Below are 19,295 nucleotides of genomic sequence, written 5' to 3' on the forward strand. Positions count from 1 at the left end.
GCTGAAATTTTTACTTTTAATTATTCAGATATGGAAACCTCCCAATAGAGAGGAAGAGGAAGAAAGAGACCAACCCCTGGTCACAGCTCCACTGGGGAGAGTAATGCAGGTGCCAAAGGGAGGGTAGAACTTGGCACAGATATCCAAGGTTCCCACTGTGCCCGCTGGCTGAGGTCCTCGCAAGAGAAGAGAGCTCAACGACACTGATGTGGGAGCCACATCCATCTTCTGTGACCCTGAGCAAGCTCCCCAGTCTACAGGGAGTGGAGGGCGGGGTGCAGCCTGCATCAGTCTTTGGCCCTCCGCCTTGGCCTCCCAGGCCCTTGACCTCGCCCAGGACAGCAGGCAGGCATCTGCACGTGTGCCGTTACAGCACTGCTGGCCGCAAACCACCACAATGGCTAGGCTGGTCGAAACGGCTGAGTCCCATAATTCAGAACCCCAGGCTGTGGGTGCAGGGAGACAGTGAGGTCTCTGTCCCCCGGGGCCTCGGCCTGGGAGTCACGTGGTGGAACACCAGCACCAGGTGCTGGGCCCACTGCCCAGGAGCTCCTCTGAACCAGGAAGGGCCAAGCCCTCAACACGCCCCTTCCCCGGACAGGTCCAGGCTTGCCGCCATCACCAAGAGCCTGGCATTCTCACAGGATCTGCCTCCTACCACTCTCCATCCCCCAGAAGGCAGAAACAAAAGAAGCGTGGGATGAGCAATGACACAGCAGCACAAACAGGGAGCAGGACACAGAAGGTTCAAGCGGAGACCCTGTGCCTTAGCCGTTCTCCTTTCAGACCAGGTGAAAACAGAAGGTGACTCACACGGGACAAGAGGTCCTTCAAGCCTTGCTCAAATGTCACCCTCCAGCACGATTTGACATTACAACCCCATGCCCTACCCCCATTCCCTATTCCTTTTCACTGTTTATTGCTTATACTTTTTCTAAAGCACACATTTTATATTCTGTGAAGTTCACTTTGGGGGAGGGAGGAGATCTGTCTTTATCACTAGGCTACCAGCCCTGTGCAGGTGGTACTTGTATCCGTTTTGTTTACATCTCCAGGGCCTAGAAGAGAGGCACTCACTCAATAAATATCTGTGATGGAGGGAATGATCGACTAAGTCACTAGCCACCAGATCTCAAAGCCAAGGAACCCTCTGATGAGCAGAACTGAGAACTAGAGCCCTAGGGCAGGTATGTGTTCTCCCCTACCTCAGGCTTTTCGGACTCATGGACACTTGAGGGCAGTGTGATGATGGAAGGAACAAGAAAACTGGGGCAAGGCAGACCTGTGTGCTCGCATACTGGGTGATCTTGGGCGCATTCCTTAACTTCTCTGCATCTCAGTTGTAAAACTGTAAAACAGGAAGAGTAATGTCTACCTCACAGAACTGTGGCAGGGACAGAAGAAGACAGTGTGCACAGTGACCAGCACAGTGCTCCTGGCCATTTTCCTGAAGGGGACTCTGGCCCACCACTAACAAGGACAGCGAGATCCGGGGGATCAGCAGTTAACTACGGGAGCCCCCGCTGTGGAATCCCAGACACGACTTGTTGGACACTAATGACTCATCAGGATCCTCACCCAGGTGTGGAATTATAAACCATCCCTCTGGATTCACTCCCAAAAGGGGAACCATGTAGCTTTAATTATTCTAAGAGACAATGAGTCTAAGATGTTTCCGAAGGCATCCTTGGTTGCCGTCCTCTTTAAATGCCTGCCATCTGGGACCTTCCAAATAAGTGATCCTTTGAGGCCAGGTCACGGGCCCTACTGGCATCTCTGTTTCTGGGGCATTTTATGAGTCCCTCTTCAAAAACAGGAGAGAATGGGGCGGGGCGCCTGGGTGGCTCCGATGGTTAAGCATCTGCCTTTGACTCGGGTCATGATCCTGGGGTCCTAGGATGGAGCCCCACATCAGGCTTCCTGGTGGCAGGAAGCCTGCTTTCTCTCTCCCACTCCCCCTGCTTGTGTTCCCTTTCTTGCTGTCTCTGTCAAATAAATAAAATAGTAAAACAAATAAACAAACAAAAAACAGGAGAGAAGACAGAGTACCATGGCTATCAGTGGAGAGCTGGGCAGCACTTCTCTCTGCCCAGAGGACTCTAAGCACGGTCCCTTCTGGAACAAGATGGGAATCTCTGTGGACTCTAAGACTTACGGGCCCCGCCAAAATGCAATGTCTGGGCCCCCGTCCTCCCACCCATTACGCTGTAGCCACCACGGCCATCATTCAGCCCCTCAAACAGGTACCCAGTTCCTCTTCTTCCTGGCACTTTGGTCCCTGCGGCTTCTGCCACGCGGACCACTGGGAAGTCAGATCCTCACGAGTTCGTTCCTCCTGGTCATTCACACGTTAGCTGAATGTGACCTCCCCCTGAGTCTTAACCACCCACTCCTAAAGCAGCCCCCTCCCCAACCCCAGCCCCGCCAACTAGCCACTTACCCTCCTCTCCGTCACTTGGTTTTACTTTCTCAGAACACTTCCCATCTCTGATGTCATCTTGCTCATTTATGGCCTTACACACTTATGGCATGCCTGCCCTTCCTGAACCTAAACCCCACAAAGCACAGCCATGCTTTCTGCCCTGCTGCCGTACACCCTGTGCCGGGAACAGTGCCTGGCCCGGAGGAGCTTTTGACAACAGCTGCTGACCAAAAATGAATGAAGGCATCTAGGACCAAGCCACCTGAGGAAGAGCTAAGGCGGCTCAGGGTCAGATGTGAGGCCCACAGAGTGACCAGAAGACAGACCCCAAGGGGACCAAGGCTTGTGAGAACCCCTTCACACGACTCCCATCCACCAGGGCACGAAGCCCAGGTGTCCTCTCTCAGGCCCACCCAGTGTCTCCACAGTCCCATGCACTCCCTGGCAAACCGCCACACAGGGCTTGCCCATAGATAGTCAGAAGCTAATTCCATGCACCCTTAGCTCAAATGTCATTAGAACACTGTTCAGGTTGAGAGACTGTGGTTTCATATCTTGCCCAGTGTTTTGGAACTGGGGGAACCTCAGTGTGACTTCCAGGATGGGCTGAGTGAATGGTAAGGCCTTCTCAGGAAATCTGGGTTTGCCTTTCTCCTCCCTGGCCGAGGCAATGAAGAGGTCTCCTCCAGGCTGCTGGAGAGGGCTCCTCTCACTCCAGTGAGGGCTCTGCCCAGAGCATTCCCCCAGCCCAGGCCCCAGACTGAGGCACTGGGGGTCAAGAGAAGCTCACTCTCAGAACTGACGGGCCCCACCATGGCACTGGGGGCCATGCTGGGCTCTGCAGCACCTGAGCCCTCTACCAAGCCAACCACAGGAGGGGCCCAAGTCAATTATGGATGTGCAACTAAATTGAGTCCCTCCAAGAGGCTATCTGGGGACCACCTGGCCTCCTGGAGCGGGGGGACTCTAAGGGTGACAGGTGAGGGGTAGGCTTTTCTGTGGAGAGAACAGCAAAGGGGAGCTCTGGAGAAGAGATGCAGGAGCCACTAAAACTGAGGGGTCTCTGCCCAGAGACGTCACCCACCTCTGCCTGACACACAATCCCCCCACCCTCCACTACCCCACCCTCTTGGAGCGGTTTCATTTCCTTTCAAAAAACTTTGTTTTGGTTTGATATTTGCCTCTAGGCCTCCAGGAGACTTTTCTGAGCTTTGTTTTTCTTCTTGTTTCTAGGATACCTGAGCCACTCCTAGAGCAACAAGCACAGTAGGAACTAGAGAGTGGGGGTGGGGTTAGGATCCCCAGATAGGAAAAGAAGAAGAGAAGGGAGGGAAAGAGCCTGCTTGGCTCACAGAGACTTTTGGGGCCCCCAGATACCTCAGAAGCACAATAGGGACCTCCAGCACAGAACAAAACGAAAAATACTCAGAAAAAAAGGGGCATTTGCAAAGAGAGAACTTGGAAGTCCTAGGAAATCAAAAGGTCACGGAATAGATCATGTCACCGCCCAGGGCTCACCCAAGCCAAGCACCCTGAGGGAACCTACTAGATACAAAGCTTCCATATACCATCTGGAAGGCTACTGACTCCCAGACACATGTGCCAGCATGGGCCCTGGTCACACACAGAATCACACATCCTTTAGCACCAGGCCTGGGGTCAGGGGTGTGGGGGGAAGAGGTAGGGAGCACAGGTCCACAATCCCGAGGGCAGGCACACTGGGCTCAGCACAGACCAAGCAGCTGCCCAGGTCTTTCCTGCCCATCTCAAATCCAGCCCCGGCCCAAACTCCAACAAGAAGGAACCCAGCTTTCCCAGGCAGAGGCAGGCACCAGTGGAATTCCCCTGAGGCCGGCAGCACAGGGTATCCAGCAACAGAGGTCATTCATCAGCTTGCTTCTGGAAGGGGAGAAGGAGGCCAGCCCAGCCTCCGCAGGGGAAAGCTGGCGCAGCTCTCACAGTACCCCCACCACAGACATCAGATGCCAAAGGGCAGATCCGGAGAGGCACTGGCCCCAGAACCCAGGGCCAGAAGTTTCCCTGGCATAGACTGAGATGCCCAGAAACTGGGCTCTTCTCAATCATGTGGCAGGTAGGCAGCTACTCGAGATCCAGCTTTTAAAAAAATAAGCAGGAAGTCAGGTCTTCCCCGACCCCACACCATTTTGAGATCGAGAGCTTTATAGTCAGACTACTAGGGTTGAAATGCCAGTGTAGACACTCACCAGCTGTGTGACCTGGAGCAAGCTGCTTAACCTCTCTTTATCTTAGCTTCTGCTCTAAATGGGATAGTAGTAGTATCAACCTCACTACCCAGGGTTGCTCTGGGTAGTAAATGAAATCATTCCTTACAAAGTGCTTAGCAAAGGGCCTGGCACAAAACAAGTTGTTGACAAAGGCAGACTTTGGATGGGATTATCAAACTAAGAGAAATCATATACTGCTATAAAAACTACAAGAGTCGCTGTGGAACTCACACTGGGAAAGTGGGCACTCCTGAGCTGATGGTGGGGTCGGACAAGTGGAGCAGGGTGGCCTTCCCATTTCTGGGCTCCCGTGCCCAGCAGCAAGGTACGGAGGTTGACAGAGAGAACCAGAAGCAGCAAGAGCACCAAGCCTCCCGAGGAAACACTTTTGCAAGAGCCTAAAGAAACTGTGGCTGAGGGTTTCTCATCTGCAGGAGCAGAGGAGTGAAAAGGCAACAAGGGACAGAGGAACACCAGCCCCAGAAACCCTGCTTTTCTTCCACGGCACTGACATCTCTCCAAGTGACGAGAGTAGGCAAATGTTCAAAGCAGTATTTTTCTTTCTTTCTTTCTTTCTTTCTTTTTTTAAGATTTTATTTATTTATTTGATGGAGAGAGAGTGAAGGTACGAGCAGCGGGGAAGGGCAGAGGCAATGGGAGAAGCAGACCCCCCCGAGTAGGGAGCCTGACGTGGGACTCGATCCCAGGACCCTGGGCTCATGTCCTGAACTGAAGGTAGATGCTTAACCAACTGAGCCACCCAGGCACCTGGTATTTTTCCTAAAAGTAGCTGGAAAGTGGAAACAACCCAAAAGTCCATCAACTGATGATTAGAGGAAGTATGGGACATCCACATAATGGAATATTTTCCGGCCATAAAAAGAAACAAAGTACTGATACCCAACATGACATGTATGAACATTAAAAACATGATGCTCAGGGGGAAAAGCCTCACAAAAGGCCAGATATTCTACTTAAATGGAATGATTCCACTTATAGGAAATGTCCAGAACAGATAAATCTATAGAGACAGGAAGTGCGTTCGTGGTTGCCTGGGGCTGGGGGTCTCGGGGTTGGGGGAGAATGGGGACTAACTGCTAATGGGTATGGGGCTTCTCTTTCGGAGTGACGAAATGTTTGAGGAGGAACTGTGGGGATGGTAGCACTAAGCACGGAGTTGTACTTTTAAATGGGCAAACTGTGTGGTACATGAGAAAGTGACTAGAAGGTAGATATTAAAGATGGTGATGGGGAGCACCTGGGTGGCTCAGTGGGTTAAAGCCTCTGCCTTCGGCTTGGGTCATGATCCCAGGGTCCTGGGCTCGAGCCCCACATCGGGCTCTCTGCTCAGCGGGGAGCCTGCTTCCTCCTCTCTCTCTCCCTACTTGTAGATCTCTGTGTCAAATAAACAAATAAAATCTTAAAAAAAAAAAAAAAAAGATGGTGATGGGAACTATGTGTAATATCAAGTGTGACTCTCTATGTACTGGGCAGATGGCAACAAGGACAACATTCCACAAAGAGCCTTGACCTGGCCCTGTATCTCCTTTACAGAAAAGGTACCAAAACATTCACCTGGACAGATCTCCCAGAGAAAACCAAAAAACCCTTGCCCACCCCAACTGGTTTAGCATGGTTATAAACTCCCATGCAGTAAGCCTTCTTCCAATGTACTTACCCTGCTGGGTAGGCAACTAAACCCGATCGAGGGTCACAGGCAAGTCCTCTGCCTCCAGACACTGTTATTCCAAGTACCTTCTCCAAGGTCACCTGTCAGAGCAAGACAGAGAAGTGACATATGGAACGGGGTTGGGAAGGAGGTGCTGAAGGTACACACGGTCACCTAGCAAACACTGACTACTTTCTTCAGAATAGGGCTACTGACTTCTCCAGGGTCTGTCCAGGCCACATTTCCCTTGGTCACATGGGGGAAAAGCCAGTGTGCGTCGCAGGGTTTTAACAGGGCTCAATCTGTGGGGACCCTGGGAAAGAAAATGAAGAATTAAAGCTCAGCTCATAGCCACAGGGGAAAAAGCATTCCCCCATATCGAGGGAAGTCTCCGTTTACAAGATAAAGCCTAGGGTCCCCAGACTGGCCTCTTGGGTCTCTGAGAGTCAGGAGAAGTCACTGATCTTCGTGCCTTGGCAGGCATGAAAGAAAGGCTGCTCTGATCTACCAAGAGTCAGAGGAATGTGAGGTATTAATTAGGTGACTCATAATATCTCTGATCTTTGCATCCCATCACGTTCCTCCCCTCCACCAGAGAACGCTACCCACCCCAAACATCCACCAGTTCATACAGACTATGAGCCTAGGAGACAGAAACATGACTTGATGCTGTGTTTTGCCAAGCACAGATGCTCAGAGTACTCTAATTATTATTATTAAGCCCCACTCCCACAGAGATGAAAGGGAAACATGTGTAAAGTGCTCAGAGATTCTGAGGACATGGCCACATGCGACATTCACCATCACTCTCACCAACAATATTGTTACCCAACACTGGACGCTCAGCCCTAGGGCGTACACTGAACTAACCTCAAATTAGCTCACTGGCTTTTCTGCTAGATGATCCCATGAGAGATTCAAAATGCCCTGGAACCTCTTCTCACTCCACCTCACTGTCTGCGACAGAACATCTTGCTTGATAGAGGGCCGCCCTCTAGTACTGTCTGAACTCCCTGTACTGGCCCTGCTCAGAGATGTCCCTGGTCTCTCTGTTGGCTCAAGGAAAGAGGCATCTGAATGCGGAAAGGTCATGTAAATAGGCTACAGTGTACTCTGCTAAGAGCCTCGGAGGCCCTAGGAGGGTGATGTGAATCAGAAACACTTCAGGAGTATTCAAGTCTGTAGCAGGGTGGTCTACTCCTAGTCCAGGCCAGTGTCTAGAGGGGAAACCCAAACAGGACGCCTGGTGGCTCAGTGGGTTAAGCACTTGCCTTCGGTTCAGGTCATGATCCCAGGGTCCTAAGACTGAGTCCCGCCTCACGCTCCCTGCTCAGGGAAGCCTCAAGAAGCCTGCTTCTCCCTCTGCCTGCCTCTCTCTCTGACAAATAAATAAATATATACTTTTTTATTTTTTAAAAAATAGGGAAGGAAAACCAAGATTCAGTTAGGGTGGTTAGGATCTCTCCTCTCTTACTGTTCCAGCTGGAGAATTCAAAGTCCTTTTAGAGGGCTGATTTAAATTCTCATCTCCAAGGACCATTTTAGCTTGAATTAGGTTAGAAAGAAATGCCCTTTGGTGGCCAAAGACCAAAATAACCCCCCGGGACATGATAGTTAAAACCTATTCCTCCAGGAAGGCCCCCAAGAGTCTTCTGAGCTCCCTGGGGGATGTGGACCAATAATTCTAACCTGCGTCTACTCACTGACAGAGACAGGTTAGTCCCACAGACAACCCACAGCCTCCTGACAAGCACCGGACTTGCCAGTAACCGTGGGGCCTACCTGAGCCACTAAGCCTAGTGTGGGATAAACTAACTGTACCTGTGTTCTTGAGAGTTTGCCCTAACTTATGCCTCCTTCCTCACTTTTTCTTCACTGCGTAATGCCTTGGCACCCAGTGAGCTTGCTGAAAGGTCTGAGTACCAGGCACACTGGGTAGGGAGCACAAAACACCCCCGTGGAAGTCTGGGAGAAGCTCAGCTCAATGTACCACTCCCCATCCTGGCACTGTGATCTCCAGCTATCCCAGAGGGAGGGCACTCGGGAACGTTCCTGCTGCACCAACTGCCCGCTGCAGACAGGACAGAAAGAGAGAGAAGAACCCAAGGCCAGCATCACCCACATAGATGGGAAATGTCACAGAATCAGGGGCAGTGAGCTAAAAGGCTGCTCAAGTCCTATTCCTTTCCAGCGAATCATTTCAGGTAAATCCTTTGGATTCAAATTTGTATCAGTCCCTCACTTAATGCTACGGCTTTGGTCCCAAAGAATTAGACCAGTCTGCCTGTTCTCAGCTCTCCTTCCCTCTGCCAGGAGTCTGGGTAGGTGTTTTGGGTACAGATGATAGAGTTCCATAAAAGATTCATTCTCAAACTAGCTTGGACTTTTCAACAGCAAGCGAAAGCAGGAAGGAGATGTCAGTTACTCCTACCTTTAAGGCCAGTGTTCACCAAGCGTTTTTGACCATGACCCGCAGTAAGCAAGACAGTTTATAAGTTTCTATCATGACCAGGTATATAGATCCATGTACATGTGTGCGTGTGCACACACACTGAAATAAAAGTTTCACAAAACAATACTTCCCTGATCACATGTGATATACTTGATTTTCTAACACATTCTATTTCATTAAAAAAATGATACTGGTCACAGCCCAGGGTATTGATTTCATTGCCTACAAATGGGCTGGAAGTTCCAGTTTGAGAAACTGCTGCAGACCACTTTTCCTTGCTGGGCCTGGGTTCCAGGCTCTGATGTCTAGCAACTTTTGTGTTCCTCGGGCCCTTTCCTCCTAGGACTCTTGGCGGTGGGACAGACATCCGGGCTAGGAAACCCCATGGGCAGAAGTTTGCCTGGGCTCCAAACTTGGCTTATTTTCAAAGGATTTATGGGTTTTGGCTTTTTCTAACTTTCTGAACAACTATCCAAAGACAAAAAAAGGCAGTTTCCTTTGGCTCTGCGGAGTGGGAGGAGCAAGGGAAAAACATTCAGGGGCATCAGCTGGTTTTTATTTTATGTTCTAACTCAAACCAGCTTCCTGTTTGCAGGGAGGTTTTGGGCTGAATTCCACTTTCAAAGGATCTGAGAGAGTCCAAAGCTCTTGCGAGGCCTCCAACATCTAGGCTTATTTTGAAAGGGCCCAGCATGATGGAAATTATAAATGGACTCTCTCCCCATCATAACCTCCATATCCCCTCCTTCTGAAAAGGTGATACAGTTTCCATCTACCGTAGAAAATGAATGCCCCCTGAAAACACACCGGCAGCTGAACACCCAAGTTCAAGCAGCGGGGTGCCTGAGCCAGCTTCCACGAGCTTAGGACAGCGGACAGTGCCCTTGCCTTCCCACCTCCTCATTGGGGGATGGCACACTGGGAGCCTGAAATCACCACAGTGGGAGTACTTACACCGTGGAAATCAGCAAATGCTACAAATCAGGGCTCTTTTTTTGTCCCCAGGGAGAGCCTGTAAACATTCAGCAACACCCCACTGAGTTCAGGCTGCTGTTATCTCCCACTTGGACTATCATTCCCATGTATTCTCCCTGCTTCCGACCTTGGCCCCTAGAGTATTCTTCTCAACATGACAGGCCACAGTGGGGTGGTTGTTGTTCTGTTTATTTTTTAAGATTTTTTTTATTTGACAGGCAGAGAGAACGTACAAGCAGGGGGAGCAGCAGGCAGAGAGAGAAGCAGGCCCCCGCTGAGCAGGGAGCCCGAGGTAGGGCTCAGGCCCAGGACCCTAGGCTCATGACCTGAGCCAAAGGCAGACGCTTGACTGAATGAGCCACCCAGGCACCACCAGAGTGAATTTTTTTTTTTTAATATATATGAGATCATGTTATTACTCAGCTCAAAACCCTCCACAGGCTTCCCAGCCTTCAGTTCAAATTCAAACACTTTACCCTGTTTACAAAGCCCTAAATCATCTGGCCTCTGGCTCCCTCTCTGACCTCATTTCCTCCACTCTCCACCTCTTCCTCCACCTCAGCCACACTGGCTGCCTCAAGCACCTCAAGCAGATTCAAGCTTCAGGTCCTGCGTATATTCTTCCTTCAATTAAAATGCTCTTCCCTCAGCTGTTCACAGAGCTATTCCCCTCAGGTTTTTGCTCAAAGGTCTCCTCCTTAAAGAAGGCTTTCCAGACTCACTTTGTTGTTACCATTCTATACCTAACTTACCCTGTTTTATCTTTCTTCATAGCACTTCAATTCAGGTAGTGACCCTACACTGATTACATTTCCATCCACACACTTACTGTCCATCTTACTGCCCAGGTAAGGGTGAGCACAAAGGGAGCTTAATGGTACAGGGACCATTTTGTTTCTTAAGCTGAGAGTAGGCAGACAGTTGTTCATTCTATATCTTTACTGTATGTCTTAAATATTGCACAGTCATTGTTAAAGAAAAGATAATGGTCTAGCACGTGCCATGGGGCTCAGTACCTCATGAACAACATCTTTCTGGAATTCATACCCTTGGTTCTCTCTTCACCCGTAAGCAATGGCTTTTGGATACTCACTGACCCAACAATGTTGGGGGAAAGGATACAAAGAACTCAAGAATACGAGTTTCTGTTTGATTAGATTTCTCACTTATGTGCTTCTAAGACTGCACGTTTTTATGACGCTCTGACACGCCATTTTCAGTGGAAGCTTTCGACAATCACCATCCCTGCCAAGCTAAGCATGGCAGCAGATAATGAGAAAGCGCCCCCTCAGCCTGGGTCCCTAAGTAACTTTGATGAACAGAGCCCCTGTGCTGACCCACAGTGACTATGAGCATGAGCAAGAAATAAACTATCTGTTAAGTCAGGAAGATTTTGAGGTGATTTTGTTACCACAGCATGACATAACCTGGCAATTTTCATACTTTTTGGTCTCTTATACTCTTTGGTTTCTTTACACTCTTAGAAATTACCAAGGACACCAAAGAGCTTTTATTTGTATCAGCGTATTAGAAATTACAATAGAAATAGTTTAAAATATTTGTTAATTCACTTTAAAATAATAATAAATCCATACATGTTAATATTTTTATTAAGGATAACTCTATCTTCCAAAACAAAAAAATTTCAGTGAGAAGAATAGCATTATTTAACATTTTTGCAAGTCTCTTCAATGTCCAGCTTCCCAGTAAACAGCTGGATTCTCCTGTCAGCATCTCCATTCAATCTGTTGTGATATGTCATGCTAGTTGAAGATGAAGAAAATCTGGCCCATTTGGATATGTAACTGGAAAAGGGAGGGATCTCATAGATGCCCTAAAAGGGGACCCAGGAATTCCCAGCCCATACTTTGAGAACCAAAGACCTAACCTGTCCTGAATAAGATAGCATTTTTCCACATAAGGAAGCAAGCCCACCAGTGTGCGAGTACTGGTCTCAAACATTGTTGAGGAAACTGAGGCAGGGAAGAGATCCTGTGAGAAAAGAGCTGTCCTCAAAGTCTGGGATGGGGCCCAAGGTACTGAAAGGAAAGTAAGTCATAAACCCTCACTGCCTGCATGCCAATGAAACCTAGCCGAAAAGACAACCAATCCGGGTAACTGATTATGTCCAGTGACTTGGGACACAGCCACTATAGGCAGCTGGCACCCTGATACAGCCACACAGTTCTAGAACATCGCTTCATGCACATGCAAAAACAGAAGAAGAGAGCACCCACATCAGACTCTACAGTCATCTCCTCCACATCCGAAAGCCCAGAAGCAGAGAAAATGCTCAAGGCGTGACCCAGCCTTTGCTTTGGCAGATGGGGAGTGTTGAGATGGAGGAAAGCCTACACCAGCCTGAGAGGGGGTATCATCTGTCCCCAGAAGCAAGGACGCAGGAGGGCAGAAATTAGTACAGACAAACTTCGAGGGAGGCCTTGAATAGCCACCACTCCCAGCACGCACTTGGCAGAGCAGTACCGTACCCTCCTGAGAGAAAGAAGGAAAGCAAAATCATCCCTCACCTTAATGAGATAAAGGGATAACTTCATAATAGCCTAATCCCAAGAGAGGAGGAAAGACTATAAAGCCAACTGTTTAAGTGCTCTTCTGGCTCTCATTAAAGGAGATGGAAAAAACAGGTGGCCATGGGGCAATAGACAGGACAACTTGCTTATACTAGGTAGAATAATATTTTCCAAATGTGCAGATTGTAGCTTATTAATGGGACCTGAAATTGATTTAGTGGGTAGTGAATAAATACAGCAGAACACAAAACAGATCTCACAGCATGTAGTGACAGTATGTATTGACCATGAAACTTCTGTTGGGAGGGGTGTATTCTGGGTTACAATATAAAATGTATCTCTTAATGTGGGTCATCCTCAAAGAAGTTTGAACATCACCAGGATGTTATAGGAGATCCTAAGATGAAGAATACACAAACTCTACCCTCTATTCTCAAAATCCATCAGGGAGAAGTGCCTGGGTGCCTCAGTGGGTTAAAGCCTCTGCCTTCAGCTCAGGTCATGATCCAAGGGTCCTGGAATCTAGCCCCACATTGGGATCTCTGTTCAGCAGGGAGCCTGCTTCCCACTCTCTCTCTCTCTCTCTCTCTCTCTGCCTGCTGCTCTGCCTAGTTGTGATCTCTGTCTGTCAAATAAATAAATAAATAATCTTTAAAAAAATCCATCAGGGAAAATTCATGATATATTACAAAGCAACCCCCAGTATGTGATAAGCGTCATAAGAAAGATACAAAGTGCTCAAAGAGGGGGAAGAGAAATGATTTCTGAACAGGATCAGGAAAGGAAAACCAAAGAGGCTTTCTTGGAGGTCGAGATGGTATTTGACCTGGGCCTTGCCGTGAGGATAGGATCTTAACAGGTGGAAATACAGAAAGAAGGAATTCTCAGTAGAAGCAGCTGCATGAACTAAAGCTTGGCAGAAGGAAATGACAGAGCAGGTGAGCAATGGTGAATGCAGACAGTGTTAGGAGAGTAAGTCGGGAGAGGCAGACTTGCAACCAGACCAGGAAGAGCCTTGAATGCCAAACGAAGTGGGGTCATCTGTAGGCTCTGGGAAGCCACTGAAGGATTTCAAGCTGGAGACTCAGTCAAAGCTATGTTTTGGTGATGACGTATGTGAGAAAAACAACACAAGCAGGGAGCCCAATCAGGAGGCTGTTACAAGAGTTCAGGTGAGAAGTAATGAGGATTTAGACCAGCATGAAGATAATGAGAGCAGAAAAGACATGATGGGTTCGGGGCGCCTGGGTGGCTCAGTGGGTTGGGCCTCTGCCTTTGGCTCAGGTCATGGTCTTGGGGTCCTAGGACCGAGCCCCACGTCGGGCTCTCTGCTTGGCGGGGAGCCTGCTTCCCCCTTCTCTCTGCCTGCTTGTGATCTCTGTCAAATAAATAAATAAAGTCTTTAAAAAAAAAAAAAAAGACATGATGGGTTCAAAAGTAACAAGGCAAATAGAATCAGCAAGACTGGGCACTTGACAACTGTGGAGAAAGAAGGCAGAAGACTCAAAATTTTTTAAACTCAGAGATAGAGAACATGAAAAGAAATGGTGCAGGATCAGAATGCAGACCTGGGTCTGGACAAAGGAGGAAGGATGGGAGCCAGTGAAGTCTGTTTTAGGCATGCTGAATCCAAAACATTTCCGGGATATTCAATAGGAACCACAGAATATGCACTTCAGCAACATAAACATGGAATTAAATGCCTAGGAAAGAGGTCAGGGCTCGAAATAGGTATCCGAGAATATTTGCATGGAGGTGAAAATCACCACTGAAAGTACAGTAGAAGATGGAGGGGGTCGGGGGGAGAGGCTGAGGAAAGAATCGTGCAGAGTAACTATTTTTAGAGTATGGAGAAGATGAGATGCCAGGCAATTAGAAAGAGAGGAGGAGACCCAGGAAGTCAGTGAAGGGGAGAGTACCCAGAAAGGAGAGGGAATTGATGTAAGTGCCAAAAAGAAGTGAAGGAGGCAAAGAAAAGGACTCTCCAGAGTCCAGAACCATCTGCAACACAGGCAGCAGAGCACAAGGTTCCAAGTAGTCCCAGACTCCTAAACACGTGATCCCGGGAAGCCTGGGGAGGGTCATCTAAGCCTCTCTGGTCTCTCCATTAGGGCCCTAGATCGGCTCAGTCCACAGGCTAAGGTAGAGGCACCAGGCAATGAAAGATCCAGCCTGTGCAGCTAATACAATGGCTCTCCTAGCGAAGGGCTTCTTGTTGGAGTCTGCGATAGAAGTGGCATGGAGTTGCCCTTCCTTGCTCAGCGTGAGGGTCCACTCCAGTGAGTCTGCAAGGATAAGTTGGCAGCTGCTCCCTTGAGGAAGAGAACAAAGAGGCCAGAGCCACAAAAGGCCCGGGTCATCTAGGACTGAGTTGACCTCAAAGTGGTAAAGAAACCCAGCAACTGGGAGGAAGGTGACCTCTGGTTTTGTTGCCCCCAGTTCCTTTCTTCCCCCTCTCCCTTTCCCCACTTCTCAATCGCACTAACACAAGCTATAAATACTTGAATTGTAAGTCATTCCAGCCAAACCATGGGCTTGCTATTTCTATAAACAAGTATGTCACAGACCTGTCCATGGCAGAGCACTCTCCGCCTTCCCCTCCCTTCCTGCAGGTTAAGAATAACTATGCTTGTCTCTTACCCACGCACTACACTCTAATCTCACAAAGCAGATTCGCCACCAGATTCTGACAATTGCCGCTTATAAAAAAGCCACAGAGAAAGCCCAAGGCCAGCAGGCTTTGTGCATGGACTTCGCCAGCTGGGCAGGGACCCAGTGCCTGGCCTGGGGAGGGGGAAGGGAGAGGTAGGTACCGTGCCCAAGCTCAATCACTCCTGCTCCTTCAGAGTCCAAAGTACCATCTGGTCGGAGGCAGGAAGGGACACGACAGCCACGACAAGATGCAGGACAGATCCTGCCTCTCCATGCTGCTCCTGGCCTCCATCCTGTCTGGCTGATTTATAGTTCTACCCTCTATGCCACGAAGGCTTCCAGAGACAAGTAACTTCCAAAATGACCGAAAAACTGGGCTCCCAAGCTTAGAGTTCAGCATGAGTTGGAGCTGAGCCAAATTCTCCAGGCTGGGATTAAAATAGCCTCAGCTTCTAGGAAGGTAAATCTGCCCCAGCTTGGGAGGAGGTGACCTTAGAGATCCTCTGGCCATAAACCCCTGAAGACTAGAGAACAAAGGTTCTCAATCCTGGCCTACCAACAGAATTACTCAGAGGGTTTAACAAGTCTTTCTCAGTTATCAGTCCTTACCCTATGATTCTCACTCAACAGACATGGAGCCGGGGGGTTTGGAGTCTGCATATTAAAGCTCTCCAAGGGGCTCTAATGATTAATCAGGTAGTGAACTATAAATTAAAGCATTTTGCCTTTTTATTTCCAAATGTCAGCCCCTCCTGGGACTAAGGAGAAAACAGTGCTCCAAATGCTCTCCTAAGAATATCCAGACCCATGGGGTGTGAAAGGTCTTGTGCAAGGAGAGGATCTACAGCTGTAACAACTGCCATTCACTGAATGTGTACTCAGCCAAGAACTGTGCTAGGCAATTTACAAGATTGTAAGATTGTTTCATTTAATACCCTTGACAACTTTTTTTTTTTTTTTTTTTTTAAGTAAGCTCTATGCCCAACGTGTGGCTTGAACTCCTCACCTCAAGATCAAGAGTTGCATGCTCCACTGACAGAGCCAGCCAGGCGCCCCTTACCCTTGACAGCTTCATGAAGGACAGGCATTATCTCCATTTTTCAGATGAAGGAATCAGGTTAAGTAGTGAGTGGAAGACCCAGTATTTAAACCTATGTCTGCCTGCCTGGCTCCAGAAACTCTGGTGACCTGAGGAGGGAGTTTGAGTTCTCCCAAACCATCAGAATGGTGCAGTTTGTGGAAAAGCACCTGGGGAAGTCCCCAGGCCTTCATGGAAGCTTCAGGGATAGGTCTAGGAACCAAGGTAGAAGGCAGAGGGCACAGGACGAAGTAGAGGGAAATAGGGTCCTCTCTTGTTAGTTTTAACATACTTTTTAAAATTAGCAAGTCTTATCAGTACCTGAAATGGGTCTAAAAAATGGGTTCTGACCTCTCCTCACTGAATGGTTGCAGAGAAAAATAAACAGAGGATCTTCTAATGCCAGAGTAGCACCTCACCCCAGGGCCTGCTTATGTCCAGCCAGCTCTAGAACCTACAGTCAACATGGACAGCTGACACCCATTTCCAAGGCAAATGACATTATAGTGTCCAAAGCAGCAGCATCTGATTTCGTGTGCAGATGGAGGAAGAGGTGTGGGCAGCATCAGACCTCAGACCTGAGTTCTGGAAATCAGCGTTCCCAAGCTAAGGGACTCTGTTATGGTATCACCATCGGCTTGCACCCAAGTCCAAAGAGCAGTGTTGACAACACAGTGCCTGGTACAGAGCAGCACTTCCCACTCTCTCTTTCTCTTCCAGTTATCAGGAAAGCCAGGATAGGAGGTACCTCAACTTAAGCTACCAGAATAAGAGGGAAAAAAATTTTTTTTTCCTATCTAGTGTCAGTCCTTCCTACAGCAAGACCAGAACCACAAACAACACTTCATTAGCAAAAGTCTGATCATGAAGAAAGGTCTACATTCACCAGCCCTACATGCCTGAGTTTTCTTAATCTGTTGCTTCCAAACTTTGTAACCAGGGAGAATACTAAGTGTTCCTTATCTGAACTAAGTGTGCAATGTGGATGCGTGATCCTCCTGGGGGAGGATCTTGGTACCCCTGTAATCATGCCAGCTTGGGCCATGAGACTCCCCTCTACAAAATGCTCACTTCCTTTCCATTCTGAATCCCAGGACCCTGAACTAGGCCTTCAGCACCGCATTCCTGTATATAGCAATGACTTTCTAATCAATTTCCTTCGGACTCTGTCCTCTTCTCCCTTGACCTGTCAGAACAATCTTGCCATAGCACAGCTTTGATCACGTTCCTCCCCTGCTCAAAAACTTTCAATGGCTCCTCACTGCCGACAAAATAAATTATGAATGTCTTAGTCTGGCAACTGCAGCTCTCTGTCAAGTGATCATACCTTTCTTCTAATTCTATTTCCTACTACTCACCTATATGAATCATGTGCATTTGTCAATCTGGATTATTCATGATTCTGGAAAGGTGCTTTGGGGCTTTAGTTTATAATCTTCTTCTACCAAGAAGCCCTTCCCTTCCACCACCCCCTCCTAAAATCCTTCCCTTCCTCTCAAGGATCAGCTCAAATATCATATCCCCTGTGATTCTTTGCATGATCACCGTGGCCAGGAATAATTCGTTCCTTGTTTGGTACTCTTACAACGGTAATATGTGCCTCATTCACATGGCCTGTGCTACTTAGCACCTCGTACGGAAGTTCTTTATGGATCTGTTACTTCTCTCCTACTAGTCTCCTGAAAGGCAGAGGCCATACCTATACTCTATGCTTACAACACAGAGCACAGTGTTTAATAAATATTTGAGTCCATGTTTTAGTATTTTAAAAATATTTGTGAACACCCTGGTTCATCTTACCCAGTAAGTTCTTTAACCTCCTAGAGAATTCTCCATCTATCACAGCCAGCCCTAGAAGTTGGAGCAGGAAGCAGGATTTTTATGCCTTTCCAGAAAGAATGGGGAGGGCCTGTATGGAATAACCCATGTGCTTTAAATGATTACAGACAAAACCATTTCATCCTTGACTTTAGTAAATATATGTATGACATAAATATATGCCATACATATATTTACTTCACAAATCTGACAAAATCATAATTAAAGACTAAGTCTAAAGAGATCAGAGGTAATATTTATTTATTTAAAGTAGGCTCCATGCCCAGCATGGAGCCCAATGCAGGATTTGAACTCATGACCCTGAGATCAAGACCTGAGCTTCAATCAAGAGTCAGAGGCTTAACTGACTCAGCCCCCCAGGCACCCCTCAGAGGTAACTTTTTAAATAAAAGTGACAGTACTGTTATTTTAAGATTATTTATTTATTTATTTGACAGAGAGAGATCACAAGCAGGCAGAGAGGCAGGCAGAGAGAGAGAGAATGAAGCAGGCTCCCCGCTGAGCAGAGAGCCTGATGTGGGGCTCGATCCCAGGACCCTGAGATCATGATCTGAGCCGAAGGCAGCGGCCCAACCCACTGAGCCACCCAGGGGCCCCAACAGTACTGTTATTTAAAAAGAACATTACCTATCCTTTATAATCAGAAATGGATACAGCTATAAGTAGTTATTCTAGATGTTGAAATTATGAATAACATGTTTTCTTTATGTTTTTCTGTATTATTTGTGTAAAAAATCTTTTCAGAAAGCATATGTACTGGGTGCCTGGGTGGCTCAGTGGGTTAAAGCCTCTGCCTTAGGCTCAGGTCATGATCTCAGGGTCCTGGGATCAAGCCCTTTATGAGGCTCTCTGCTCAGCAGGAAGCCTACTTCCTCCTCTCTCCCTTCCTGCCTCTCTGCCTACTTGTGATCTCTGTCTGTCAAATAAATAAATAAAAAATCTTTAAAAAAGAAAGAAAGAAAGAAAGAAAGCATATGTACTTCAGAAAGTATTAAAAAAATATTTTGGGGACGCCTGGATGGCTCAGTGGGTTAAGCCGCTGCCTTCGGCTCAGGTCACGATCTCAGGGTCCTGGGATCGAGTCCCACATCGGGCTCTCTGCTCAGCAGGGAGCCTGCTTCCCTCTCTCTCTCTCTCTGCCTGCCTCCCCGTCTACTTGTGATTTCTCTCTGTCAAATAAATAAATAAATCTTTAAAAAAATAAATATTTTGTTTACCAAAGCTAACCAAGAAAATATTTCCGAAGATACAAAAAATGAATTATCTCCAAAAAAAATGAATCACCTCAAATTCAACAAGTTAATGATGAATTTGTGAGAAAACATTTTTATGTCCTATCATTACAAAAAAAAACCCAAGTTATAATTTCATATATATTTTTCAACATTTGTGCATAATTTTGTGCTTGCGTGAGTATACAGATTTTTAAAG

General features: G+C 47.7%; 1 protein-coding gene across 4 annotated transcripts in view; it reads right to left on the bottom strand.

The window, feature by feature from the left end:
• The window catches only part of MAPKBP1 (mitogen-activated protein kinase binding protein 1), a 52,299-nt gene that overhangs the window by 21,251 nt on the left and 11,753 nt on the right, over positions 1-19,295 (bottom strand). For all 4 annotated transcript variants that reach the window (XM_044232121.1, XM_044232120.1, XM_044232123.1 and 1 more), the window contains one exon: positions 6,347-6,438. In XM_044232121.1, coding sequence (XP_044088056.1) covers positions 6,347-6,438 — 92 coding nt within the window. The remainder of the gene's footprint in view (positions 1-6,346; positions 6,439-19,295) is intronic.

The sequence above is a fragment of the Neovison vison genome, chromosome 13 (genome assembly GCF_020171115.1).
Source record: "Neovison vison isolate M4711 chromosome 13, ASM_NN_V1, whole genome shotgun sequence".
NCBI classification, from domain to species: Eukaryota; Metazoa; Chordata; class Mammalia; order Carnivora; family Mustelidae; genus Neogale; species Neogale vison.